Raw genomic sequence first — 27,754 nt, 5'->3', positions numbered from 1 at the left:
GTAAAAACACTAAGCTGTTTGTCCCAACACCCTCAAACCTTTTCCTCATTCCCGGCAGGTATTGCTGCGTCCAGGAGCAAATCCTACCCCTCTTATCCCAGATAGTAGCTTTAACCTGACATCTAAGCGTGGATTTAAATTTAATACAGTGATCTGAAGTGCTGGTACCAAAGACAAGTCTGTACCCTGCAGCAGACACATCATGAGACAGAAGGAAACATCTGAACATCTCCAGTGACTCTGGCCCTAAACTGATTCCCTACAGCAGATTGCACAGACCAAAGCCTGTGCCCTTTACCATGGAGAAGTCCCCTTGCAGCCTTCTATCCAGCTTCTTTTCCAGCACTGAATTCACTCTGCTGGGAGGGACAGAGCTGAAAAGAGCCTCTTGGCAGGGCACCACTGCTCGACAGCAGCTTGGGCTCCTCAGCACCTGCCACCCCAATAAAATAGCTTCCTTCCAACAGCCAAGCTCTCTCCCTTGGGAAAAGGGGGGTACAGAACTTTCCAAGTGCTTCAGAGAAGCAGCAACTTCTGCTGCTGAGTTTCAGCTTGCTGCCCCTTTTGTCATCTGAGACAAAACAAGAAGGCACCTCTAGAAACATCTCTCTCCTTCCAAATTCTTGGCTGCAACTCCCCATCCTCCCACCTTGCATGGAAATGAGTGGGATTGGATTAGACCTGATTTTTTTTTCCCTTCCCTGACTGCCACCCATGCAGGGCTGGGCAGGAGGTGGCCAGGAGCATCATTGGGGTCTGCTGAAGCCTTTGTAGCAGCATTGCTATTCTGCACAAGTTAACTCCTCCACAACAGATCGATGGGTGCGCTGGGCTGGGAGGGGAGCAGGCAGGAAGATTCATTCCTCCTTGATTTCCGCTGGTTTTCACATGCTCCTCTTCTCCCAGCTCCTGCCACAGCACAGCACGACTGACACCAACCAGGGGATGCAGCAATGCCCCACTGCCTGCCAGGCTGGCTGCTCCCACCTCAAACCAGCAGGAAAACACCCCAAAAATTCCAAGGCAAGACACACTCCTCCACCTCTCTGTCACCAAGGCAGTGCCGAGCTGGTGGCAGCAGCAAGCCATTAATTTCCAAGAGCAATGCCTGCTCCAGGGCAGAACAGCAGGAATATCATCTGCACAGTGGGAATGGCATCCACACAGTCTGCCTATCCCAAGCCTGTCTCCTGGGGTTTGTATGGATGAGGCACCTGCCAAGGGACACAGACATCCCTTGCCACCAGACCAGCTTCCCAGCTCAACTGGGATGTGCCTATGGCAGCTCTGGAGTGATAACACATTGCTGCCCTCCCTCCCCAGAGCCACCTCCCAGGGACAGGATTTGTTCCCTTTCCCATCAAATCTCCCAGTCAGAAGGCAAGAATCCCTCCTGCTGACTCACCCCAGCTTCCCTTTGTTCTCCACTGACACCGGGTGACCACCCGATGCCAGGGCAGAGCACCTTGGTCCATGGTGCAGATCGAGATCCTCAATCTATCTGTGCCTGAAACCCTGTGCAGGGCCCCACCAGAGCCTCTTCCAGTAAGTTTGCAGAGCACCCACCCTGCTGCTGCCACCCCCAAAGACGTATTTTGCTGCCCAGACCCCTAATGACCCAAACCCCTCCCCCTTGGATACCCCCATGGCAGCATCTGTAGGATTTTCAGCACCTGGGAGGACGAAGTGATTCAGGAAAGAAAAGGAGCTACTACTTTTTTAAAACCAAGCTCAGCGAGGCGAATTCCTAAGCGAGACACTCCATCCTTCACCCTCGGCCACCGGTTTTCCAGCCCCTTTGCCCAGTGGTGCCATGACGCAAGACAAATCCAGAGGAACGGCCACAAGGCAGCTCCCACCCTCCCTCCCTCCCTCCCGGGAACACGCAAGGGCTGCGGGGAGGGGGACGAGACGTTTCGCTGCAAACAACGGAGTTGTAGGAAAATTCCTGCTGAAATCCCTCCTGAGGTTCTTTTCCCTGCCCTGGCTTGGCCCTGCTCCACCGGCTGGCTCGAAGCAGGAGTGCGGTGTCACCGCACACGCCCAGCTGGCCCCGCAGATGTTGGTGTCACCTATGCATCGCTCCGGGGGAGGGAAGTCGCTCCCGAGCACGCCGGAGTTGCAAGCGCCGCTTCCCAGCGCTGCAATTAAAACCTGCCTTTTGATTTTTAATGTCCCTATCAAACATCCTCTGGGATGACTGCGCCCATCTGCTGCGAGGACAGGGACGAGTGTCTGGGCATAAGACGTCCCAGAAGTTACACTGATCAAAATTATGGATTCCCTGGCAGACCCCGCACCCCCCGGGTCGCTGCTGCAGGCGACAGGACCCCGGTGCAACGCCCAGCCCCACATGTCCCCCCTCCCCAAGGAGTTAATGCTGGCGGGGAGCATCAACCTCTGGAACCTCTGGAGCAAGGCGGGTTTTAAGGAGCGGAGCATCCACCTGCCACGAGCCAGCCCCATCCTGTGCTTCCCCGTCCCAGCAGGTCTGAACGTGAGGAAAAGCAACAAAACCACACCGGGGGGTCAACAACTCCCCCCTTCCCCAGGTTGGGGTGGTCTGACACGCAGGAAGGCACCCCCAGCACTGCACCCCTGGAGCAGAGCAGGATTTATCCGCACCGAACGCTACCAAAGTGCCCGAGCCACGATACCGACAGCAGGAATCGAGCCCCTGCCTCGCTCCGCTGCGGGTCAGGGGGCCAAAAGAGAATCACACTCCCCTGTTTTTCACCCCCCAGTAACTTTCTCGGAGGCAACTGGGGGGGGGCTGAGCCCAAACCAGTCCGCTGGCACTCCAATCTCCCGGCTCGCTGCCGTCCTGTGTCGCCAACCGACACGACGCATCCCCCGTGGGGGAACCGAGTCACGTCCCCGAAGTCACCGCGCAACCGAGACCCCCCCCTAAAGCCCCCCGAGGCCCCGGTCCAGCTGCTCCTACCTGAGCGTGGCGCTCTCCCCTTGCCGCACTGTCACGTTGTCCATGGCTTTGGGGAAGGTGGCATCTCCGCTGCGCACGGGCACTCCTGCGGGCACAAGGAAGAGCAGCCTGAGACAGAGGACGACCAGGCACCTCCAGGGCAGGGCTAAGCACCCACCGACCCCCATCCTGGGCAGCGGGGACTTTTCCAACAGGCAAAAAACACACCCGACAAGGCGAAAAGGGGGAAGGGGTGGGTGGAGAGGAGGGATGGGGGGGAGCAAAACCACCGGGGCGAGCGCTGCGGAGCTCCACGGAGATCAGGAGAGCCCCCGGCAAGGCTGGCTGCGAGCGCTGAGCCTGCCGAGCGGCATCGGAGGGAGTCCCGCTGTCCTCGGGCGAGGGAGGAGGACGGGAGGGCCAGGGGGAGGAGGAGGAAGAGGAGGAGGAGAAGTGGCAAAGGTGCTGGGCGAGCCGGTTCTTCGGGCAGCAGTCCGAGGCTCACTTGGGCGAGGAGGCGCCGGGGGGGCCCGGCTGTACCCCACTCCCGCACGCTTGTCCCGAGGCGGGGGCAGTCCAAAAACCAGTAAAAACCCCAAAAAACACCCCCGAGGCGAGCTAGCAAAGGTGTCCAGGCGCAAGAAGGCACAGCGGGCAAAAGCCTCCGGGATGCCCTGCAGCTCCTCTCCTCCCGCCCCGCTGTCGGGGGGCCGATCCAGGCGGGATGCAGGATGCCGGGATGCAGGCTGGGGACGAGAGGACGGCGGGATGCAGAGCGCGGGGCTGTCAGGCTGCCGGAGCCCCCGGCTGGGCTCAGCGGCGGGCGGGGGGGGGCGCGGGGGGGCGGCGGCGGCGGCAGCACCCCGGCCCCGGCCGGCAGCATCCCCGGGGTTGTCATGGCAGCGGCTCCAGCGCTGCCCGGCGCCTCGGCTCCCGCACGCCCCGAGCCCCGCACACGGGCGGGCGGGAGGCAGCGGGGCGGGATGCGCACGGAGGACACACACGTTTAACCCCCGCCGCGCCGCGCCCTTCGCGGGGGGATGTCAAGACCCCCCATTCCGCTTTCTCCTCTCTCCCTCCGCGCTTACCTGCACCCCGCAGCACTGGCCCGTTTGCCCTCCTCTACCTCCGCACCTTCCCCATCCCCGGCGGCAAAGCCGCTGCGCAGGAGGGGAAACTGAGGCACGGGATAACATCCCCCTTTCCTCCCCAGGCCAGGTGATGATGAGGAGAGGCAGGAGCGTGTCCTCCTGGCCCCCTGCACCTCGTGAGCACAGCGGGAGCTTAAGTGGCAAATTCCTCCCCAGCCACCAGCAGAGTCCCCGAGTACTTTTTATCAGCTCATAATTTAACAAATATCACATTTGCTTATGGCGAGTAATTCCACCTTCCCTCCACTAGTGGCTAAACACATTAATATTTCCAGGCACAGTTCCATGCTGGTAAAAAGGTGCTGGGGAGCATCCTCAGAGCACGGAGTCCTGGAGCCAGCAGTCAGATCACAGCTTTCGGGGTGCTGCACCCCTCAAACCCCCTCAGCTGCAGCAGCCCAGCCCTGGGGGGGACAACTGGGCTCCCCCACTTGCTGTCCCCAGTGACTCCTCTGCTTTGCCTTATCCAAAAATCCTCTCTCCATTCCCCACCGAGTGCTCGGCAGGTTTTACATGGCACCAGTGTGGGGGTTTTTTTTGTTGTTTTTGAGTTGGCTGCCAACCTGAGCTGGATTCAAACTGGTGACCTAGATGTGAAAGGATCCATAGCCCGTTACTAATCCCTGGAGTCTCCGAATCCCCTGTAAACTACTGCTTAATTCACTAACTGTGCTATTTAATCTCTAAAACATTATGAGCTGTGCCGGGCAGAGGAAACACTCCATCAAATAAAGCTTTATTATTGGTTGTGCGTGCTGAAGGGTCATACGAGAAGGGGATTGCTCTGCAAGTCTCTCTACTTTTTCCCTGTCTGAAGGTTCTCTGCTCCTTGAATTTAGCGCTGGTGGGACGTGCTGCCTTGAGTCCTGTGTTTTCCCAGAGGAAACAGCAGCTTTCCCCAGCCCTTGGCTGCAGGAGTTTAATCCCTGCAGTGAACTACGCTAGCTGATCTGGCAGGGGAAGGTGAGCGCTGCATTCAGCAAATCCTTTGGGGGCCACAAATCACACAGGAGGGGTCTCTGAAACCCCACTGCATAAAGAGAGGGCAGCAGAGGCAGGGTGAAAGCCTTTGTGCAGGGTTGTGGGATTGCACCAGGATGTACAAGTCAGCAAAGAATAAAACACACCACTCCTGCTGATTGCTGCAGCATCCCAGACTTCTGGAAGGATCAGGACCCTGCTGTGATACCTACAGGACCATCACACAAGAGCTTGCTCTTTGAGAGGCCACTCCTTTGGATGGGCAGAGACCATCTCCTGTGTCAGCAAAACCAGAGGGATTCCAATAACCACAGCCAGTTAACCTTTTAACACGGAATTCAGGCCTGGATCTCCAGGAGCATCTTAAATCAAGAGAAAAAACGTCTCCCTGCACTGAAAGCCTACGAGGCTGGGGCAGAATGTGACCTGCTGAGCTGCTTCAGCCCTTGCCAGGGCTGAATTTGGCCCACTGTTAGATCATCATTAGCATTGTTTGAAAATCCCAAGGAATTTACATCCAATATGCTCCTGCATACTAAAGCCCAGCAGAATCCCTGGTCTCCCTCCCTCTCTTGAATACATCCAATGTACATATAAATCAGCCTGTCACAGCTCGTCTCTTTCCTGACAGCTGTAATTGCTTCGGACTATAAAAATATCTATAGACAATAAACACAACGCGGCAAAACAGCAAAGAGAAAACCAAATCAAGGTTCCTTTAAATAATTCAGTTGCTCCAGCAGCAGAGGAGCCAGCAACTGAGTCCAGCTGTGAAGGTTCAGCAGCGAGAGAAAGAGAGCTTTGTAGCCTCCTCTGGGGATGAGAGAGTCTTTCTTCCTTCGCTGGGTTTTGACCACAGCAGCAGCAGAGTTTGCCGCACACGGGCTGAGCCCATCCGAGCAGCAAAGAGCCTCTCGCTTCCAGCTCCTTCCCTTTCTTCCTACTTAGGTAAAAGTCTCTTTTTTTTTTTGTTGTCGTTGTTCCACTGCGAGCAACAGGCAGGAGACGAACGGAAGGAGCGAGGCACAGGCACGCTCGAGGTGTATCTTTATCTCCGTATCTGTCCCCTCAAACTCCTCGTTCCCAGCAAGGCTAAAGGCCCCCCTCTCCTGGCCGAGACCACAAACAGAAGCAGCAAGGGCTGGACGGGTGGGAAGTGATGCAGCGGCGAGGATGGAGCCGAGGGAAGGGTTTCCACCCCCTCCGGGAGATGGGAGCTGGCAGGGAGGATGAGGAAAGCATGGATGGGGAAGGGGTTAGAAGGACAGGGAGCCCGTGGGTTTGCTTCCCAAAGGAGCGCCTCGGGGAGGGGGGAAGCTTGCAGGCAGAGCAGAGAGCTGATCAGTCCCAAAAATGTCCCACGAGGAAGAACTGTGGATTTTGGCTTGTTGCAAGGGACCCCAGCTCCTTCTGCAAGGACCCTTCAGCAAACACTGCCCCACTCTCAGGCTTTTTCAGCAAAGCCAAGCCTTAAGCAGCTAATCTGCAGATCTGAGTGGCCCCAAAGGCCGATAACCAGATGCAAATTTGCAGTTAAAGTTCTTCAATCAAGTAAAACAACACCATTGCTGCATTTTTTCCCCGCTTTCTCAGAAATATTTAACACAATTCTCCCACCTATTTCACTTAACAGGTTAAGTTAAAGATCCCCTCATCCACCTGTACCCTTATATTTCCCTGCAAACCTACATCCATACAATCCTACACCTCCCCACACCAACAGATTCCATTCCTAGAGAACAAAAAAAAAAAACCTCCTTCCAATAAGTAGGTCATAGCAAGGCAATTTGTACTGCCAGATTTCTCTTTTAATTCCTTTTTTTCCCTTTTCAGGAAGCTGATAGATGGCAATCTATAACCCCAGAGTGGAAATTTATTTTTAATCTGGAATGGCCAAATATGATCAGAAACATAATTTATGCTCGAGACATTCTCGTTCCTTCCAAATGAAAACATGATTTTCTAACCCCAGCCGTGCTATCGCATACCACATCATTCCCCAATACGCTCGCAGTTGGACAAAAAGTGCTTAATTTTCTTGGCATTAGTCAGGTGAATGACACAAGAGTCCGGGGGAGCTTTTCCTGAATAACTGAGCCCTCCGTGTCTACAACCATTCAAAGCCACAAAGGACGCGGGTTCCAGCTCCGCTCACTGACTCATTTATCCCCTCGTTAACGGTGGCCCCAATTAAGAAACAATGATTAAGAGCCTTACTTGGCTGGAGCCATTTTGAGCCCTTCTCGCCCCAAAGGCATTCCCTGCTCCGAGCTGGAGAAATTGCCTGTTCAGGGCTGTTTCTAGGGCAGTTTTTGGAATGCAAGCAGCATCCTCCGGGGCGCTCAGCCCTCAGTCCCTCGCACTGGAAGCAGCAGTGACTCCCAGCACTTCACGGTGTTTAAAAAACAGCGCAGGAGACCCCATTAATCCCTGCTAGAGATGCTGTTAATATTTAACTGCGGTTTAGATAAACTTACAGTAACCATCCCATTAAATTTCAATAAAATGTGCTTTTGGGAGCCTTCCCCTAAAGCCACGCTGGGATCGGCTGCCCTGCTCTGCCTGCACTTTGCACCAGGAGCCTCGCAGTAAAAAAGGAACATTTTGTTTGCCCTTTAAAAAACTGCTGGGCTCGGGTTTGTGGCTTGCTCTCATCGTGCTCAGGGACTCGGGAATTTTCAAGCACCAGTTAACTCCTTCCAGGGCGCCCCTGGCTGAGCTGCGAAGCCTCAGCCAAGGGGCTGCAGGACCAGGTGCCCTGACAAAGGTTGCAAATCCATCCCAAGCTGGTGCTGCAAACCCAGCATGGGATTTATCACCCTGCAGCAGTTCAATAGGTCACTGAGAATGCACCACCAGAGGAAAAGAAAAGCCAAAATACCCCCCACAACACTGCCAGCCCTCAAACACAGAGATACAAGGCAGCATCCTCGAGGATGCTGAACACCCCACCCCTGGAAGTGTCCAAGGCCAGGTTGGACAAGGTTTGGAGCAACTTGATCTAGTGAAAGCTGTCCCTGCCCACGGCAGGGGGTGGAACAAGATGAGCTTTAAGGTCCCTTTCAATACAAACCATCCCGTGATCCTTTGTACACTCCACATGGGCCAGGCAGTGCTGCAGGACACGACATCAGGAGGATGCACAGCACCCCTCAAGGCCTGGCTTTTCCCCTAAAATTACTTCTTCCTCCCACAGTCCTCAGTGTCTGGGCCTTTTCCAACAGCCCAGCCAACACAATACACATGCTCAAGAACCAACACCTCTGTGCATCCAGTCTTAATATCAAACATCTCTGCAGAGAGTTAAAACAATGATTGAGGAGCCACCAAGCCACACTGGCACAGTGAGAACTATGAACTGGGATTGATCCTTGGTACAAATCAATATTGGTTTTACATAAATCTGTTTCTCAGGGCTCTGCTGTGAGGTTATGGCACTGTATTAACACCCAAAAAATACCCTGTGCACTCTCTCTGCACCCACAGCAGTTTGATCAGCACGGCTCAGGTGCCAGGAACAGCTGATGGCATGGGATAAAACCACACCATTACCCAAGTGACAGCATTTTACAAGAATGTGACATTAACCCAGAGCTCCACAACCCAATCCAGTAGCAAGTGAAAAAGCTGAATAGGCTGAAAAGCAAAGCCAGACACTGCTCAGGTCTCACCATGGATATTTGGGAGCTCCAGCACAGCTCCCTCAAATGGGAAAACACAAGAGTCTACCCCCTGAGGCTCCACCCTGGATAACCCTTTGGAGAAGCAGCTCCAAGAGTTGCTGTGCCTCCTCCTGGGATGGTCCCACACAAAGCACACCAGCCAAGCCTTCCCCAGCCCGTCTGGATCTCACACACACATCCCAAACTGCAGGGAGAAACAAAAAGACGAATGTCCCTGGCTGGTGCTGGTCCACCAGCACATCCCCCCCTCTCCAGCTCAGTGTCCCCACCAAAACAAACCCTTTCCTACCAGAAAGCCACTCGATCCCCACAAACCAGGTCCCCAGAGAGAAGATATCTCAGTTTATACCACCCAAAAATGAGGAGGGGGAGGTCCAATATTTCCTTTCTGACTGCCCACCAGCTGCAGCCAAAAAGGAGGTTTTTTTACCTCAAACAGCACCCTTGCAACACCCAATGTGCTTCCCTGAAGTTGCCGAATTGCTCGAGTATATTCCCTGGGAAAAAAAAAATCCGGGCTCTTTGCTGTCTGCCTGGATCAATTTGAGTTTTGTCACTGGTCCTCTGACCCTCACAGCTCTCTGCATTCCAAGAATAATATTAATAATAGTCCTGCCATTAAGCAAGATGCTTGGTTTGAATCTGGAGATTTTGAGAAATGATCTCATAAATTTAATTCCCGGGGTACCATCTTTGAGCGTTAACAGGCACAGTCGCCTCTGAATTCTGGGAAATGAGCATAATTACATGGAGATCGACAAGGCACAAATGCCAAGAATTCTGTTAACCTTTAATACTGCAAAAAAACTCTCCCCTTGTAATTATCTCTTTCCTTTGTCTTAAATGTTACTGATATTTAGTGGGATAAGCAATATTTAGTGGGATAAGCAAATAAAAGGAGGTTGAGGGGTGCAAGGAGGTGCAGTTCTCCGCGGGATACGGATGAAAATCTCACAGAATCATCGTGGCTTGGGGCAGGACGGGGCCCCAGGTCACTAAAATTGCCACATGGGGACACGGCACCCCAGTGGTGACACAGAGCCATGGCAGAGCCGGCGGAGGGGAATGTGAGTTACACCAAAATCCAGATTGATTCCCAGCGCTGCTGCAAACGCACCTTCACCCGGGTCAGTGGGGTGGGCACGGAGCGACCCCCTGGCCCCAGCGGGATGGTTTCAGGGGCCCCTTTCTCCGAACAGAACTTTGTCTCGGAATAAAACTTCCCGGGTAAAAAGCACGTCACCTTTCAAACGCATCCTCCCCGGGGCTGCAAATGGCACTGCCCTCTCGCTGCACATGGAGTCTGATGGAAAGAAGATTTTCTCCCGGTGTGAACTGCATTAATATCTGTCACCGCTCTGGCATTTCTGCCTATAATGATGAAAAATATGTGCCGAGGACGCGGGGTGCTCTCAGCGTCGCCTCCCTCCCCAGGAAGCGAAATTAGAAGCAGCTGCTCCTGCTCCCGTCCTCTTTCCAGCCCCGCTACATTATCTGGGAAGCTGATGCTCTGGGACACGGCGTGGGGACGGGCCAGCCTCGCCACCTCTCCTGGTTCCAGCTGTGCCCTGCTGTGCTCAGGGCTCGGCTCTCCCCTCCCCGGAGCTGGAGAGCTGGAAAGGTCACTCTCCTCTTTTAATGTCGCGTCAGAGCGACCGCTGCGGGAACGAGGGAAAGGAAAAGGCACATCTCCTCTGCCGGATGGAGAAAATCCAGTTCCGGACCGGCAGGAGGGTGCCAGCAGGAGCTGGCTGGGCTTTAACCAACGCCAAATGCTTTCAGGACACTGTCCAGGAGCTCTGCAAGAGGTGGAAAGAGACTCCTCTGGGATTTCGAGGTGCTGCTTTCATCCACATCCCAACCACAGCTGGCTGGGATGGGCAGGGAGGCAGAGAATCCCGTGCCGTGGAGGAGGGGGATTGCAGCACACCCTGCTGCTTGCCCCAAAATGCTGCAGGGAACGAGGATACCCTATCCATGAGTGTGCCAGCGCCGGATCCCAAATTAGCCAGGACTTCCTGGGCCACCGAGGCTGGGGGCTGGTCCACCCCGGAGCCCCACAGTCCCACCAGACAGGTTGGGTGTCAGAGGAGAGGCTGGAGCAGTTACAGAGCAAACTTTCCCTCCAGCCTCAAAGCCAGAGCCTTACATCCTCCCTCCTGCCTCATTCCAGGAGGAACGAAGCCAAAGCAATATTTATTCACAGAAGACCGTGGAGAAAAATGAAATAAAAGAGGTTTGCTCATTAAGTCCAACACCTGCCCCTCCTGGGAGGGCTCTGAGGAACTGGCTTTGCAGTTGTGGAGAGGAGAAACATGTGTCAGAGCCCAGAGCCAGGGCTGTTAACACCAGCAAGGGCTCCAAACCTCCCCGAGGGAGGTGACACCACAATCACCTTGGACCTGGGGTCCCAGCAGCCCCATCCACCCCCTTGGCTACTCCCAACCTCAGAACAAGGCAAATGTTTGCCCTACCACCTTCCCTTTCCTTTTCCCTGCCTTCCACTGGAGCGAGCTTTCTAGTCTCCAAGCTGCTTTTATGCCCCTTTAAAAGGTTATAAAAGCTGTCTTTATATTCCAATAAAGGGATATAAAAACAACCTTTTTCTCAGTTCAATAAACGTGGTTAACTTCTCCCCCCATTAGCACGTTTTTGCCTCAATGCCGTGGGCATTGATGAGGACGGGGCTCTGGGAATCACATCCCAAGGCAGGAGACAGCAGAGCATCCCAAGGGAGAAGGACCAAGAGGCCAAGAAGGGGCCAGAGACAGGCATCATGACCTGAGCTGCTGCCCAAAAAGGAGAAAGATGAGGATACAACCTCACTGGATACTGTGCTGGTGCATTTACTCCAAAGGGAAAACCTCCTGGAAGCAGGCATGAGCCCAAGGAAGGGCTGTGCTGGGAGAAAAATTCAAGTGATGAACTATAGAAATCAAGGGGCAAACAGTCACCCAGCAGGGTTTTTCCTCTCCTGGTAAAGCCCCCTTGGTCACCATCCTTGCAGGACCCAGGAAGCCACAGCACCCGGGGCGGTGCCACCTTCCCTCCTGGATGGCAAGGCACAGGTCACCTCACCTCTCACTGCCAACCCCCTGCTCTTGGCAACAGCATTTAGACCTCACAGACCACAGCTCAGGAACTGTCCTGTCCAGAACATCAGTGCCACACGTGGCCTGGCAGGTCCCTGCTCCCCACACAGCCTCCAGACATGGCCCTAATTATTATTTAGCGACAGTGCAGCCATCCCGTGGCTCGCAATCCGTCTTTCTCAAAAGCATCCTTTTCCTTGGAAGAGGATCTAAACCCGTCCTGCTGCTCGTCCAACAGCCTCTCCGGGCATTAAAACAAGGAGGTTTATTATTTTTGGTGACAGCCTGTTCTGCAAGGTGAACACAACTCGTATGAATCAAACCCGGCTTGGATTTCATTCATCATCCCCCAGCAGCACCAACATGAAGGGCGGGAGGGGTTTGGCTGCTGAATGCAGAGTAGAGGAGTGTGTTTATCAAGGATGATCTATCAGTGATGAGGAGCTGCAGGGTGCTGGGCCCGTGGCTGCTGGAGAGAGAAGAGTGGGGGAGATGTGAGTCCATAAATAAGGCAAGTCTGGAGCAAGCAGCCACCAGGAGCCAGAATTGAAGCCCAGCACCTAGGCAGTGAGAGCATTTCCAGGCTGTGCTCCCATTCCCTGTCCTCATTTATCCCTCCCTGCCCCTCCACACTTATTGGGGGATGGGGACAAAATTCTGTCCAGGGCAGGAGCAAGATAGATGATTTTATCATAAAATCAAAGACTGGTTTGGGTTGGAAGGGACATTAAAGCTCATCTTGTTTTACTCCCCTGCCACGGGCAGGGACACCTTCCACTAGCCCAGGTTGCTCCAAGCCCCCTCCAACCTGGCCTTGGACACTTCCAGGGCCAGGGCAGCCACAACTTCTCTGGGCAACCTGTGCCAGGGCCTCCTCATCCTCACAGAGAAGAATTCCTTCCTAATATCCAATCTGACCATGCCCTTCACCACAGGGCTCCTTGCCCCCAGCACCCTGTCCCAGCTCGCTCCTTCCCACCCAGCAGGAACAGGCTGAGCCCTCCCCGCCACCACCAGCTAATTAACCCAAGTAATTGACTTTACCAGGCTCCTTTCTTAAGGCTGCAGGAGAACGCCGAGGGTGAAGGGAGAAGGTGAACATCCAGGGCTCCCTGGGGAATTCAAAAGCATTTACAGTCCCCAGCACGAGAAAATCCATACTCATCTTGGCTCCAGGAGGCAGGGCTGCCCTCCCAGACTCCTATTAGCAATTCCCAATCATCCTTTATTAGGCCTGCATTGATTTGCTGCTCATTTCGGTGGGAAGGCAGAGCTAAGAGCCTTGACCCAGTCTCAGCTGGGGAATCCAGGTGTGGAGCTGATGGTGCTGGGAGGAGAGCTGGGGGAATGCTTAACCAGGTTCAGCTGTGCCATCTGCAGAGCTGCCCTTTCAAAACAGCCTTGCATATCTCACAGAGATGGGAAGCAGGTGGGGAAGAGGGGTTGAGGGCAGGAGGGGCTGGAGGCCCCTCCTGGTCTTTATGTAGGGATCTCCTTCCATGCTGGGAAGGGAGGTTTTGTCTATCAGGGATAGAAGTTATCTGGATCCCACACTCCAAACTCCAGCCCTGCAGAGCTGCTTGGGCCAATTATTATCCCCTGAGAGAAACAGTCCCCTAACATTAGCCTCATTTCCAAGCCAACATTTCCATGCAGCTTGTGAAACACAAATCCTGTTAGGAATCATCTGAATATTTTGTTCTAATAATGCCATAACACCAGCGTACCCATTAGCACATACACGGAAAGGAGTATTTGAATATCAAAACAAAGTGAATTTACAGGCTTTTTTTTTTCCCCCTCCTGGCAAAGGCATCACTGCTAGTTATCAGTTTCCAACTGTTTGCACCACAGCTTTTCCATGCTTGTCCCTGCTGTCATCAAACCTGCTGCTCCCTGCCCCCCGTGTCCTCAGATAACCCGGGACGTGCAGACACGGGTACAGAAGGACCTCACAGCCCCCGGAGGAGAGGGGCTGGGGATGAGCAGGGTGGCAGCTCTGCAGAGGAAATGGTGGGAGATGCAAACCTGAGTGTGGCTGAGCCGCAGATAAATCCCTCTGTCTGCACCCGACAGCATCGCCTCATCCCATCCCAGCATCACCTCATCCCATCCCAGCATCACCTCATCCTCACAGCTTCCACCTCATCCCATCCCAGCATCACCTCATCCCATCACAACACCCACCTCCTTTCATCACAGCTTCCACCTCATCCCATCACAGCACCACCTCATCCCATCAGAGCATCCACCTCATCCCATTACATCCCACCTCATTCCATCACAGTTCCCACCTCATCCCATCCCAGCATCACTTCATCCTCACAGCTTCCACCTCATCCCATCCCACCATCATCTCATCCCACCAGGGCACCCACCTCATCCCATCACAGCACCCACCTCTTTCCATCACAGCTTCCACCTCATCTCATCACAGCTCCCACCTCATCCCATCACAGCTCCCACCTCATCCCATTACAGCTACCACCTCATCCCACCAGGGTACCACCTCATTCAATCACAGCACCCACTTCCTTCCATCCCATTCCACCATCATCTCATCCCACCAGGGCACCCATCTCATCCCATCACAGCTCCCACCTCATCCCATCACATCCCACCTCATCCCATCACAACACCCACCTCATCCCATCACATCCCACCTCATCCCATCACATCCCACCTCATCCCATCACATCCCACCTCATCCCATCACAGCACCCACCTCCTTCCATCACAACTTCCACCTCATCCCATCACAGCTCCCCTCATCCTACCAGGGCACCACCTCATCCCACCACAGCATCCAGCTCATCCCAGCAGGCTGGGGGGGGGGGGGAGAGATGCACCAAAAGCCACAGTTTTGTTGCATTTAGACCTAATTTCATATATAGATATTTTATAATGCTCCTGCTTTAGCAAGCCAGAGCCACTCTCTAAAACACCCCAGGAAATGTGGCGCCGGGAGAGCGGATTCAGAGGCGAGCGGCTCCCAACGCCTGCGGTGAGGAGGATGAAAGCCAGGGGCTGCATCCTTGGATGTGCCTCGCTTCAGACAGAGCGGGAGAAAATACAGACGCTCTTAAAACTCTGCCCCAGATCTGCCAGCACAGAAACTTTCCCTCTGCTTTGAACCAGGCAACCGAATTCTCTCCCCGGGCAGCGGCCGCCTCCGGGCAGCACGCGGGAGGGAACGGGAAGCAGAGCTGGGGTGTTGGAGGGGTCCTGGGCTGTTGCAGTGACTGTCACCCACCCCAGGGCCCTGCAAGGGATGGGACAAGGAGAGAGGGAGCCTCCCAAAATTGCCCTGCCCGGGGCTGTGAGTAAAGCAGGTAGGTACCACCAGGAGACGAGGTTTTGCTTCTAAGCACGTTCTGATGCCAGTTATAAGCACTTAAGGAGTGAATTGGGTCTGATCCAGAGGGCCTGAGAGCAGCAGCTCTTCAGCTTTCAGTCAAACCTTGTACTATTTAAGGATCTGCTGCCCATTTTTCCCCCTCCAGCTTTTTTCCCCTCCAGGCAGTCAGGGAAGAGGACGGGGAGCTGAAATCTGGAGCCTCGTGAGACATGAAGTCCTATAATGAGCTTGCTGTTGGATTGCCCCTTCTCTCCCCATCAGGGATGCTGGTGACCCACAGCAGACAGGGATGCAGGGACTTGTCCCACGCTGAAATGGGGCTGTCACAGGCTGGCACCCGCCGTGCCTTGCTCCTGGCACGGGTGCACAGTGAGCAAACGGAGCGGGCCAAATTCCTCCCTGGCGTAGCCTAATTAAAGTCAATGATGTTACACCAGGGATGAACCTGGCCCACTGTCCTGAGCTGGAGTCCACAACAAGTCCAGCTGGCAACTCAGCAGCAACAGGAAGGATCCCTGGCACTGGGAGCAGCGCTGGGAACTGTGGTCGGTGTTTGCGAGTGGGAGACAGACTCAATAAACCCGGTGCTAAGTAAACCAGATCTGTAATAAATAACAGCAACCAGCATTTCACCTCTTCCAAATGTGGTGGAGAACCTGCCCAAATTGTCCTCCCAAGGCCCATGAGCAGTGGGGACATTTCATTAGCCCTGTTACACTGACAGGGAAACAGGCACTGGGAGCTTAATAATAATAAAAATCCATTCTGTTGTCTGTGTATCCCAACGAGCAGCTCCAAAAGGCAGCGAAATGGCTGGGCTGGTTTTAAGGGAGTGAGGGGGGTGGTGATGAGCAAGGAGGGGGGTAACGAGCTTTGGGTCACTCATCAAGATGAAGCTGAAGTTTGCTGAGTGGTGCCACCAAGCCACGTCCAGGCTGGGTTGATGGGCTCGAAGCTGCAAGCAGGACGAATCAGCAGGAATGTTGTTTCACAGCCTTTAACTGAAAGAGGTTTCACAGAATCACAGAATCATTATGGTTGGAAAAGTCCTCCAAAATCATCAAGTCCAACCTTTGACCAGACACCACCTTGTCCCCCAGTCCAGAGCACTGAGTGCCATGCCCAGCCATTCCTTGAACACCTCCAGGGATGGGGACTCCACCACCTCCCTGGGCAGCCCCTTCCAATGCCTGACAACCCTTTCAGTGAAGAAATTCCTCCTGATGTCCAACCTGAACCTCCACTGGCACAGCTTGAGGCCTTGTCCTCTTTCCCTGTCCCTTGTTCCCTGGGAGCAGAGCCCGACCCCCTCTGGCTCCAACCTCCTGTCAGGGAGTTGGGGAGAGTGAGAAGGTCCAACCTGTTTGCACCTGGATGGAGGGATCTGCAGCAGCTCGATCCCTCTGCCTGACCAAACCCGTGCCAACAGACCCCAGGGAGGTGTCACCAAAACTTTAACGTGGCTCTGTGCTGAGAGCACGAGGGGTGTGACTGCCCAGCAATCACGGTGTGATTACACCCCAGATACACTTCCCACACCCGTAATTTCCACTCCACTCGTACAACTCCAAGGCCCCATGGCTGCAAATTAATTAGAGTGTAAGTGAAAAATCAGTGGTGCCACTGAATGCTAAAAATACCCTTCCACGGTGACCAAGAAGCCAAAGCCACAATTGTGGAGATGTGGGTAACCTTAGAGCTGAAATGGAGAGAAATTCCAGTTCTAGGGGCTAGTGGGAGGTGGTGAGGTTCTCCAAAAGCTTTACCACGGTGTAATTACACTGTATTCATCAGGTAATTACAGCCCTGCTATTATATGCTCCAACCCTCCGTTTCATGCTTAATCCCATGAGGCAGATTCAGAGGGATAAAAAGGCAGCAGCAACAGTGCTGCAAGAAGGAATGATGGACGTGGATTGACAGGGACAGCGAAAGGAGAGGAGGCAGGAATGGAAATGCTCCAGGTACCCAGAGCCATCACCAACACCCAGACCAGCCCCACGGACACTCCAACCCTCTGGTGCTCCAGGGAGTCACACCAGGCACCGGGGAAAAGCTGAGCTCGGTTGACTGGGATCTATTGAGGAGTTATAAGCATTTATCAAAAGCCAATCTGGCTTCTGGAAAGCAGGAAAAGCGGTTACTTCGGATTAATTTTTCACTTCAGAAGCTTTTATGGGTGAGTTCTGGAAGTGTCAGGTCGTGACGCTTCAATATTTCCTGGACGAGAAGCTCGAGCGCTGGTTCCAAACGCCTCTGTTTGGATTGTCAGGTAATTTGTTCCCACACATTTCAATTAAAAATTTCTCTTGGCTCATCTGTTTGGGGTTTTTTTTTGAGAGGGGGGAAGGGACAGAGGATTTGGAGTTTTTGCTTATTCCCCAATTTTGGTGCTTCACAGGCTACTCTGGGGTTGAACAGGCAAGGAGGAAACCTAAAAGCCCGTGGCAGAGAAAGCATCCAGCCCTGGCTGAGGGATGAGCTCATCCCTACAGCCCCTTCCCCTGCCCTGGGGCACATCATGCTCCTTAGGGGTGTTGTTTTCTGGCAGCAAGGCACTGGTGGAATCCCCACTCCTGGAGGAATTCAAAAACCACGTAATGTGGCACTTGTGGAGATGGTTCAGTGGTGGGTGTGGCAGTGCTGGGGAACGGTTGGACTCGGTGATCTTCCAGGGCTTTTCCAACCAAAATGATTCTATTCTATTCTATTCTATTCCATCCTATTCCAGGATTTCCAGAGCTTGCCTCCACCCTGACCAGCACAGGGCTCCTCTTCCACAAGGCTGGCTAAACACTCACTGGATTAACATCCACCCGGCTCCGTGGGGTCCCATTTGGATCTCCAGTGCTCCATGTCCTTATTTAACCCCACCCCATTGCCAGCCCAGCCCTGTTGTGCCTCCCAGCTCCCTTACTGCTCCCTCCTTCCACCTGATCCTATTTTCCCAGTGCTATTTCCATTTGTGCTTCCACGGAGGGTGGGAAGATGTGGACACGGCGGGGGATGTGTGGAACTGCATCCATGGCGGAATTCAGCAAGGTCTGGAACAACCCAACCCCTTTCTGTGGCACAGCACGGAAAATAAAGATTATTCCCCCCAGCACTCCCAAAACATTTAAGCAGAGCAGACATGTGGGCACGAAAATCCAATCAGATGGGACACAAACTGTGGTTTTGCCTTTTCTGTTGTTGTTGTTTGGGTCTGTTTTTTCCTTCTTTTCCTTTTGTTTTAAGTCAAGCTTGGACCAAATTCTTTATCATCTGCTTCTGCAGGATTTGTGGAGCCACAGTGACAGAACAGGAATAAATCCCCGTGGGATGCCAGAACGCATCCCAGGGGAGAAACTCCTGGAGTTGCATCCACGTGGACTGGCTCTAATCCCTCTGGGAGCAGTTTCACTCGGCGAAATCCATCCTTTGCGAGGTGCCAGGACTCCTGCCATGGGAAATACGGGCTGAGCCACGGCCAGAATGGTTTCCCCACCTCCATTAAGGGCTCAGCTAAGCCATGAAGCCTGAAAGTTGATTATATCTTTCATTAGGAATGACTGAATGATGGTTTTAAACTGGAAAATGAACTCACAGCTAAGAGGAAACACTTTCTTGGCGAGGCCGCAGAGCAGGTTCCCCGCGGGATAGATGCAGTTGTGAGAGTCAAAATTAAATTGATATTAGAACATTTCCTGAGGGGGAAAAAAGGCATACACTGCCTGCAGAAATGGCATCTCACAGAGAGCTGAGGAGGAAATGGAAAGCCACTGGAACTCATATATATATATATATATACATATATATATATATGTTTAAATGGAAAAAAAAAATCCTCCAACTTCCCCCTCTCAGCAAAAATTCCCAAAATGCAATTTTTTCATGGAATGAATTCTTTTCTCCCCTTGTTCTTCCCACTGCTCCAGGTCAGACCCCCCCAAACCTTCATTTTGACATCTAAAATAAAAACAGCCATAATGCAAGGACATTCCAGCTATCTCCCAGCTCCTGGAAGAGTCACCCGGGTTTCACAAACTCCCTGTGGACGGGACACAACATGGAAAGTTGCCTTGCAGGGAGGACCAGGAGGGCGGAGGAGCTTCCTGCTGCTTCCCAGCAGGTCTCCCTGGCCAGCAAGGACAACCCCTGGCTTAGCCAAACCACTGAGCTCCTTCCAGACAAGCAGCCATCACCCCAATTTAGATTTTCCCAGTTGAAAATCAGTTTCTCTCGGGGGAAAAAAATGGAAATGATTCCAGGAATTTTGCAATGGGAACTTCCTGGGGGAAAATGTGCACTGATGGAAGACCCTGAGCAACCTGGTCTAGTTGAAGATGTCCCTGAGAACTGCAGGGGGTTGGATTAGATGAGCTTTGAAGTCCCTTCCAACCTGAACCATTCTGGGATTCAGGGTTTTAAAGGTGGCTTTCTCCATCCTTGCACGCCACTCCCTGGTGTGAGTTTGGGAATGGGCAAAGGGAGCAAAGCAAAAGATGTGGATGTACAGGAATGAAACTGGGGTGGGGACAGGAAAATCCCTCGTGCATCAGCATCCTTTGTCTCCCTCCAACCTGACAGAGACACCAGGAGCTTGCACGCTGCCATTTGCATTCTCAGGGAGAGCGGGGACCGCTCCAGCCACATTCCCAACGGGAACCTTCGGATCAGATTAGCAAAAAGCCGCTGATGGCGACAGTTCCTCTGCTGCTCCCGGCGCCTGCTCACAGTTCCCTGCAACAGCCTCTGGAAAGGGACACACGTTCCTTCGGTGTTTATGCACTGCTCAGACCAAGGAAAGGTGGAGGCTCCGTGGGGAGCCCAGCCTGGAGGCAGCTGGAAGGACGCTGCCAGCACCCACTCGCTCCCACCCTGCGGCATCGCCCGCGGCCACGCTGCTCGTCCCAGCCCAGGGACACATCCCTGCAGCCTTGGCTCTGCTTCAAACACCAGCCCTCCCTTATTTCCCTAAATAAAAGCCTCCAGCACGTCCGGCCCCCTCCAGGGATGAGTCAAAGCTCCCCGTGCTTTGCACCTGCAACAACAGGATCACCCCTCCACCACCACAACCCAACCCAGCACAGCACCTCACCCCTTCAAAATTCCCCCTGGGAGCACCCCCATACTATCCTCTGCTCCAGGTCAGACCCCCCCAAACCTTCATTTTGACATCTAAAATAAAAACAGCCATAATTAAGATGGGCTGGTTTTATTAGCTGACAGATTCCAACGGTATTTCCACGCTTTTTCCTGCAATCCCAGTATCTCCAAGAGGCTGCTCAACCAAAGCCCAGATTCCTCCGCAATCACATGGTGCCAGAAACATTAAGAAAAGCATCAACTCTGATGAGACCTCAGAGACTTGCAGTAAAAACAGGAGGGTTGGTAGCACTGCGCACATCTGGTGCCAGCAGCATCCTCCACACCTTATTCCTGCTCTCCAGCCCGTATCCAAAGGGGTCACGGCACTGTCGGGGAGCCCCACGACACCCACCCATCTCAGATTTAACAGAACCGTCTCCAAACCAGAACTCAGAGGGTAGAAGCTCCAAAAAACACCCTCCCGGAGGCGGCTCGTGCAAATCTGTGAGGCAGCAGGGACGGAACGAGGTCATAAAGGGAAAAATCGGTGGCAAAGAGGAGCCAGGACCTGGAGCCCAGGCTCTGAGAGGGAAGATAATAAAAAGGCATCGGCCCTTCGCCATCAGTGAATTGTTGCTCAGACCCGAGGATCACAGACAGGCTCAACTTCACGGAGCAGTCAAGTGCAGACATTTCCCAGCCATTAAGTCGAGCGATAAAGCGCCCGCAGTAAAGTCAGGGAAGTGGAATTTATCATGGCACCACACAGACTGTAGGGCCAGGAGGGAGCTGGTTTGGGTCAACAGGGTGACCTCTGGTGTTGTCTAAAGATCCTTCCCTTCATCATCTCCATTACCATCCATCTCCACGCTGTGGCCGGCGCCTGGATTCCCTCCTTGGGGACTCTCCCCCCTCTTGCTTGACTGGGGGGCACTTTCTTAATGGCCAGTCAGAAAAACTTCTCCTTCCTTAGCTCCAGGCCACTGCTCCTTGTCCTCCTGCCTGTGGAGATAATGAATAATTCCCTTCCTTCATTTCCAACATCACCTGGAAGGTATTAGGTTGTCATCCCTTCCCACCTCCTCAGGAGGCTTCTCCTTCACTAGATTATAATTTAGGATCAGAACCAGGCAGCCCAGCCTTGGGATGTGCCTGCTCAAGGAAGCCACATCCACCTGGAAACTGCTAAGGAGGAGTCTTATCCTGACAGTGACATCTTTTTTTGCAGAAATCTCTGCAGGAGTCATCCTGCTCCTCCCAGCCAGTGACACAAGTTTAAAGGCTCTGTTGCCCAGAGAAGCTGTGGCTGCCCCATCCCTGGAATTGTTCAAGACCATGTTGGATGGAGGTCTGAGCAACCCGGTCTAGTGGAAGGTGTCCCTGCCCATGGCAGGGGGTGGAATGAGATGGGCTTCAAGGTCCTTACAACCCAAACCATTCGGGATTCTTGATTCTATGGAATCCTCTTTGCTTGTGGTCTTAAATAAGTAAATAAGTCAATTTTAAACAATGACATGCAGGAAGGGAAATTTGGGGCATTCAGGGTTGGCAAAAATTCCCCCAAGCCCCTGTGATCTGAGATCTCATCCACTCAACTCATACCAGGTAGGGTTTTTTTTTGACCTTGTTTAGCCCAGAACCATCCAAGCCCAGCAACCTGCAGCACAGAGTCTGTTTTCTCACTGTTGGTTGGTTGGAGTTATTCTCATTTCTCCCTTTTTCTATTTCCTAACAGAGACAGCAGAATAACCATTGGGAAGACAATTCCCAGGATGATTCCTGCCTCGTATCAGAGGAGCCAAAACGCGCAGATGAAAACTCTGCAAATGTTTTGTGAGGGAGCAGGAGCCCTTTAGAAGATGGCTGATTTCCCAGCACAAACATCTCATCCAGCCCTGCGAGTTCTTTGCAAAACAGTTTGAGCCCCACAGAAGAAAAACAACCAGCGAGAAAACCCAAAAAACTGTCAAAACATTGTGAAGGAGACTGAGTTTTTCTGTTTGGTTCAAAAGCAACCATCAGCACCCAGGCCTGGTGGGTGCATAAAAGTGCATGTGGGTCAGACAGTTGGTGTTTCTGCCTTCTCCATGCAAGATCCAAGCAGTTAATGTGCTCCTTGTTGGAGGGACAGCACGTGGTCACCTCACCCAAAGCCCAAAAAAACCCTGCTGCACCCAAAAAGTGCAACCCAAAAAAGAGCTGAATCCCAAATATCACAGAATCACAGGCTGGTTTGGGTTGGAAGGGACATTAAAGCTCATCTCATTCCACCCTCCCATGGGCAGGGACACCTTCCACTAGCCCAGGTGGCTCCAAGCCCCATCCAACCTGACCTTGGACACCTCCAGGGATCCAGGGGCAGCCACAGCTTCTCTGGGCAACCTGTGCCAGGGCCTCCCCACCCTCACAGGGAACAATTTCTTCCCAATATCCCATCTAACCCTGCCGTCTGGCAGTGGGAAGCCATTCCCCTTTGTCCTGTCCCTCCATCCCTTGTCCCCAGTCCCTCTCCAGCTCTCCTGGAGCCCCTTTAGGTCCTGGAAGGGGGTCTCAGGTCTCCCTGGAGCCTTCTCTTCTCCAGGTGAACCCCCCAGCTCTCCCAGCCTGGCTCCAGAGCAGAGGGGCTCCAGCCCTCAGAGCATCTCCATGGTCTCTCTGGACTCACTCCAGCAGCTCCACATCCTTCTGATGGTGAGAGCCAAAAAAAATCAAGGTGAGCTTGATGCCGTGGTGCTTTTCCCTCCCTGCCTGGCTGCTTCCCACCCTCTCCCCTTCCCTCCTGCAGCCTCTCCCGCTGTCCCCAGGTCCCCCCCAGCCCCACAACCCCTCCTGGCCAGCCGGGGCCCCTCGGCCGCTGCCCATCCGTGCGGATGGATGCCGGGAACACGGGGGGGGGAGGCTCTGCCGGCGTCTGGCCCCGTTCCCTCCTCTCCACCTGGCTGCTCCTCCGCCCGGCTCCTGCCAAGAGCAGCCAGGCGAGGGGAGCGGGCGGGAGCGCCGGATGGATGGGCAGCGACTGTCGGCACAGCCAGACGCTCCCGACAAGCTCCCGGGGTGTCTGCCAGCTCCAGAGCCGGGGTGCTCGCAGCCATCCCTCCTGTCCCAGCCCCTCGCCCCGCCGCGCTCCCGCAGCAGCTCCGCGCTGGGGACACCGTCCTTCTCCCAGGGGGAGAAAAACAACCACGAGACCACGCTCAGCAGGAGGAATGTAGATGTTATCACACGCTCCTGGCTCTCTGGCAAGGCTCAGCTGTGCTAAAACCAGGTCCATGCGGCCCCAAGCTGCAGCCCCTCCTAGGACTAGCTCTAGACACATCCCGTCCCGGTACAGGCTTTACATCCACTCCGCAGGTGCCTAAACAAGCACATGACTCACACTCACATCCAAACCTCAAGAGACATCCATCCCAAGCTGCTGCCCATCCCTCCAGCCCCCTCTCCTTTCTCTGTATTCCAGCTCATAACAGCCAGCTGGGAGGGAGGGATGGAGGGAGCTGCTGTTTCCCGACAAAGCCAGAACGCAGCTCCAGTGTTTATGAGCATCCCCTCCCCGTGCAAGTGCTGGGGGAGGATTGGTACCCTGGGTGCAGCAGGCTGGGGGTTGATGGGATGCAGCAGCTAATTTGCACTAATGGTCCCAGAAAGGCAGGGAGTGCTCTCCAGAGGAGAACACACTTGAGCAATAACCTAAATAGCTCCGCGTTTCCAAGCAAAAAGTCCTTGAGGAGGGAAGAGAGGCTCTACAGCTGAATCACAGAATATGCTGAGTTGGAAGGGACCCACAAGGATCATCCTGTCCAACCCTCAGCCCTGCACAGGCCCATCCCCAAGAGTCACACCACGTGCCTGAGAGCAGCATCCAAACTCCCCTTGAGCTCTGCCAGCCTTGGTGCTGTGACACCAGGAGCCTGGTCAGTGCCCACTCACTCTGTGGGGGAAGAACCTTTTCCTGAGATCCAACCTGAGCCTGCCCTGACACAGCTCCAGCCATTCCCTGGGTGCTGTCCCTGGTCCCCCCAGAGCAGAGCTCAGTCCCTGCCCCTCCTCTGCCCCTGCCCAGGAATTGGAACTGCACTGAGGTCTCCCCTCAGTCTCCTCTTGTCCAGCTGAACACACCAAGTGCCCTCAGTATCCTCACTCGGCTTCAAATCAAGGCCCTTCCCCATCTCTTTGCCCTCCTTTGGACACTCTCCAATGGCTCAATCCCTTCCTTCCACTGTGTCCCCCCAAACTGCCCCAATGTTGAGGTGAGGCCGCCCCAGGGCAAAGCAGAGCAGGACAATCCCCTCCCTGATGCCCCCAGGACAAGGCTGGCCCTCCTGGCTGCCAGGGCACTGCTGACTCATATTCAACTCACCATCTACCCCACCTGCACTGAAACTTGGCTGGGGATGCTGGAAAAGGGCTGCCTGGGCAGGGAAAAGCACCAGATCCGCAATGTGGGGAGCAGCTCTTGGAAGAAGCCAGACCACGGCTGGATGTCCAGCTCTGCTTTCGGTGCCCACTTGGACAGACTGGTGGCAGCACTGGGAAGAGCCCAGCCTGGACTGTGCCTGGCTCTGCCATCAGCCCAGAGCAAAAAAGTCAGCCCATCTGTGCTGCGACAGGTTGATATAGAGGGTGAAATGCCTAAGTAAAATTCCACAACAGGGCATTAAAAAGATGTAATAAAATATACACGAGTTATTAAATATTGTCATCAAGATGAGCCATAAATCAGAGATTTTATGGTTTCTGATTATAAATTCCATTTATTCTGTAAGCGTTTAAAGAAAGAAAAATGGAGATTCAGTAAAGATTTAAGCCCAGCCATGATGCTGCTGATATTTCACTGTTGCTTGGGGATGGCACGGCTGTGGGAGCCCAGTGTTGGGTGCACAGAGTTGTCTGGAAGGGTCTTCTCATCCTGCTGTGCCATGAAAATTCCCGGTGTCCTTATGGACACCACTACAGGTGCTCCTGTAGTGCAAACTGTCCTCACCCTGTTTATGGGTTGCAAGATGCAGCTGACTTTCACACAGGGAGAGAAAAATCAACCTCATTTCGGGGAAGGGAAGGCTGAAAACAGTAAATGTATGTGGGAAATACCTTTTCCCCTCTCCAAATGCCAAGAGAAATATCAAAGAAATTGCTTTCTTGGAAAGACTCAAAGGTTCAAATAAATCATCAAGTGGTGGGTGCTGCCGCAGCAGGACAGGGAGGCTTCTCTTGTAGAGATGCCACCATGAAGAAATGTCAGTAAATACAGACCTTGAAAAGTTTTCCACAGGAAAACCAGCAAAGAGACCATTTTGAGGAGGATCTCGGGTCAAAGGCAACCCGCAGGTACCAAAACCCCACTCAGCCCTGGTATTCTACAAGCAGCAGCAGCCAGGAGCCTTGATAGCCCTGGAACTCCGTCAGAAATGAGTATTTCTTATATTTAATGCCCATTCCCATTTTTCAGCATCACAAACCAGCACTAGACTGTTCCTTCTCCAGCCCTAAAACAGGTTGCCTTGGTCCCCAACCTGCATTTTTCAGCCACAACAAAGCACACGCCTGATGTACAGCTTTGCACGGGCTGTTTCCATTCACCTCAATCCATCCCCATCCTACTGCAGTTCATTTCCAGGGGAACCAAAGCCCACGGACACAGATCCATAAGCTCAGCCATTAAATCCCATCCCTCAGATAGGCTGGGTGGAAGCTGGACCACAGGGCAGATCCTGTTTAATTAGGGCTCGTAAAACCAGCTCAGTGCCGCATCGGGGAGCGGGGCTGATTTGCAGCTGCCTTTAAAACCAAGCAGGGTTCCTGCTTCAGCAGTTTTCCCAGCCAGTTTTATGGATGCAACAATAAAGGCAAAAAAAAAAAAAAAAAAAGGAGAAGAGGAGTTTGCGTGCCAGGAGTTTTAGTGCCGGAGCATCTGATAACGTCACGGCAGCTTGTTGTGGGATGGAGGCAAGGAGAGCGCTGGGATGGGAGTGGAGATGTGGATGAGCTGCAGGAGGGAGGCAAACCCAGCCTTGCTAAGCCTCAACAGCTTCTCAGCGGGGAGATAAGACACGTCTAAAATGAGCTCTGCCGTGTTTCCAAATAGCCTGTGTGAAGGTTTATGTCTGGCCAGATGAAGCGGTGATGGGCTGCCAGGCTGAGGTTTATGAGGTGCAGCACGGAGAGGACCCCGCTGAGCCTCAGCTGGGGGAAAACACTGGGATATATAAAATCCTAGAATCCCAAGATGGTTTGGGTTGGAAGGGATATTAAAGCTCCTTTTGTTGCACCCTCCTGCCATGTGCAGGGACACCTTCCACTAGCCCAGGTTGCTCCAAGCCCTGTCCAACCTGGCCTGGAAAACTTCCAGGGATGGGGCAGCCACAGCTTCTCTGGGCAACCTGTGCCAGGGCCCCACCACCCTCACAGGGAAGAATCCCTTCCTAAAATCTAATCTAAACTCACTTTCTTTCATCAAAACCTATTAAATAAGGATTTATTATTATTATTATTTTAATTTCTGAGTAGAAATGCTTCCCCTGCTGCCAAGCTCCTCCCAAGCATCACAGGCTGTACCTGAAACGCTGTGCTGGGGCTTTACAGCCTGGTGCCCATCCCTGGGCAAGCTCTCCCAGCTGTGTGCAGGTGGAACCCACAAGACAAGGAACCAGGCTGTGGGAAAGGAGCAGGGATGAGCTAATTCCTGATGCTGAGCCTCCAACATGCAGCCTGGCCCCTGCACAAGGTGAGCTGGTTGTTTGTGAGAGCCTCAGGAACAGGCAAGACAATACAGGTGGGCTTTTGGAAAGATGAAATGGCAGACCAGGGGAAAAAAAAGGGGGCCAAAAAGCAGCATACAAGGTTTCTGGGATAGGGAAATAAGAGGATGAAAGCCTCCTTCAATGCCAGCCGGGGCAAATCAACCCTTCCCTCCCTGACTCGCCGGCTGCGGCTTTGGGTGAAAATGTGATGAAGCAGCTTTATGCATGAAAGAGGCCAATTTAAAAGAAAAAAACCAGGGCAAGTGTAAGGAAAAAGAAGAACAGAGCGAGACTGATGGGGTCAGGGCGCTGTTAAGGATGTCAATACCCATCACTCACCAATAACCTTCCTGTAACTCCTGACCCCGCTGTGGCTGTCGCGAATCCGCAGCAAAATTAAAACAGAAATGAAGCAGCTTCAGGTCCCGGCGAGAGGAGGCAGCGGCTGACAGGCAAGGTAAGGGCCTGACGTGGAGACAAGAGGGGGCACGGCGCCGGGCCACGGCGCTCCCGGGAAAAGTGCAAGGGATGCAGGATGTGGCGGGCGGCGGAGGGAAGGGGGAGCGGGTCGGACGCGCTGCCCGGCACAGCGGGGCACGGAGGAGGAGGGGTTGAGGTTCGGCTGACAGCAAGGGGATGAGACAGGTGAGGATCTCCCTGGGAGAGGGGAAGGACGAGGCTGATGCACCCCAACAGCTGAGGCTGGTGGGGAGGCAGCGGTTTGAGACAGCCAGCGGGGTCACAACACAATCACTCTGT

The 27,754-nt window shown here is 53.6% G+C and overlaps 1 protein-coding gene across 6 annotated transcripts in view; it reads right to left on the bottom strand.

Moving 5' to 3' along the window:
- LOC127482320 (protein CEPU-1) overlaps positions 1 to 27,754 on the bottom strand; it is a 353,430-nt gene that overhangs the window by 136,634 nt on the left and 189,042 nt on the right. For 3 of the 6 annotated variants that reach the window (XM_051812518.1, XM_051812522.1, XM_051812521.1), the window contains exon 2: positions 2,945 to 3,029. In XM_051812518.1, coding sequence (XP_051668478.1) covers positions 2,945 to 3,029 — 85 coding nt within the window. Of the gene's footprint in view, positions 1 to 2,944; positions 3,321 to 9,981; positions 10,010 to 27,754 lie in introns of those variants that run through there. The other 3 variants (XM_051812517.1, XM_051812520.1, XM_051812519.1) reach the window with 2 other exon arrangements.

This window comes from Manacus candei, unplaced genomic scaffold (assembly GCF_025592945.1).
Source record: "Manacus candei isolate 608988 ecotype Guabito, Panama unplaced genomic scaffold, ASM2559294v1 h1tg000086l, whole genome shotgun sequence".
In the NCBI taxonomy this organism is placed as follows: domain Eukaryota; kingdom Metazoa; phylum Chordata; class Aves; order Passeriformes; family Pipridae; genus Manacus; species Manacus candei.
The sequence above is the reverse complement of the archived record's forward strand: the minus strand, read 5'-3'. Positions and strand labels throughout refer to the sequence as shown.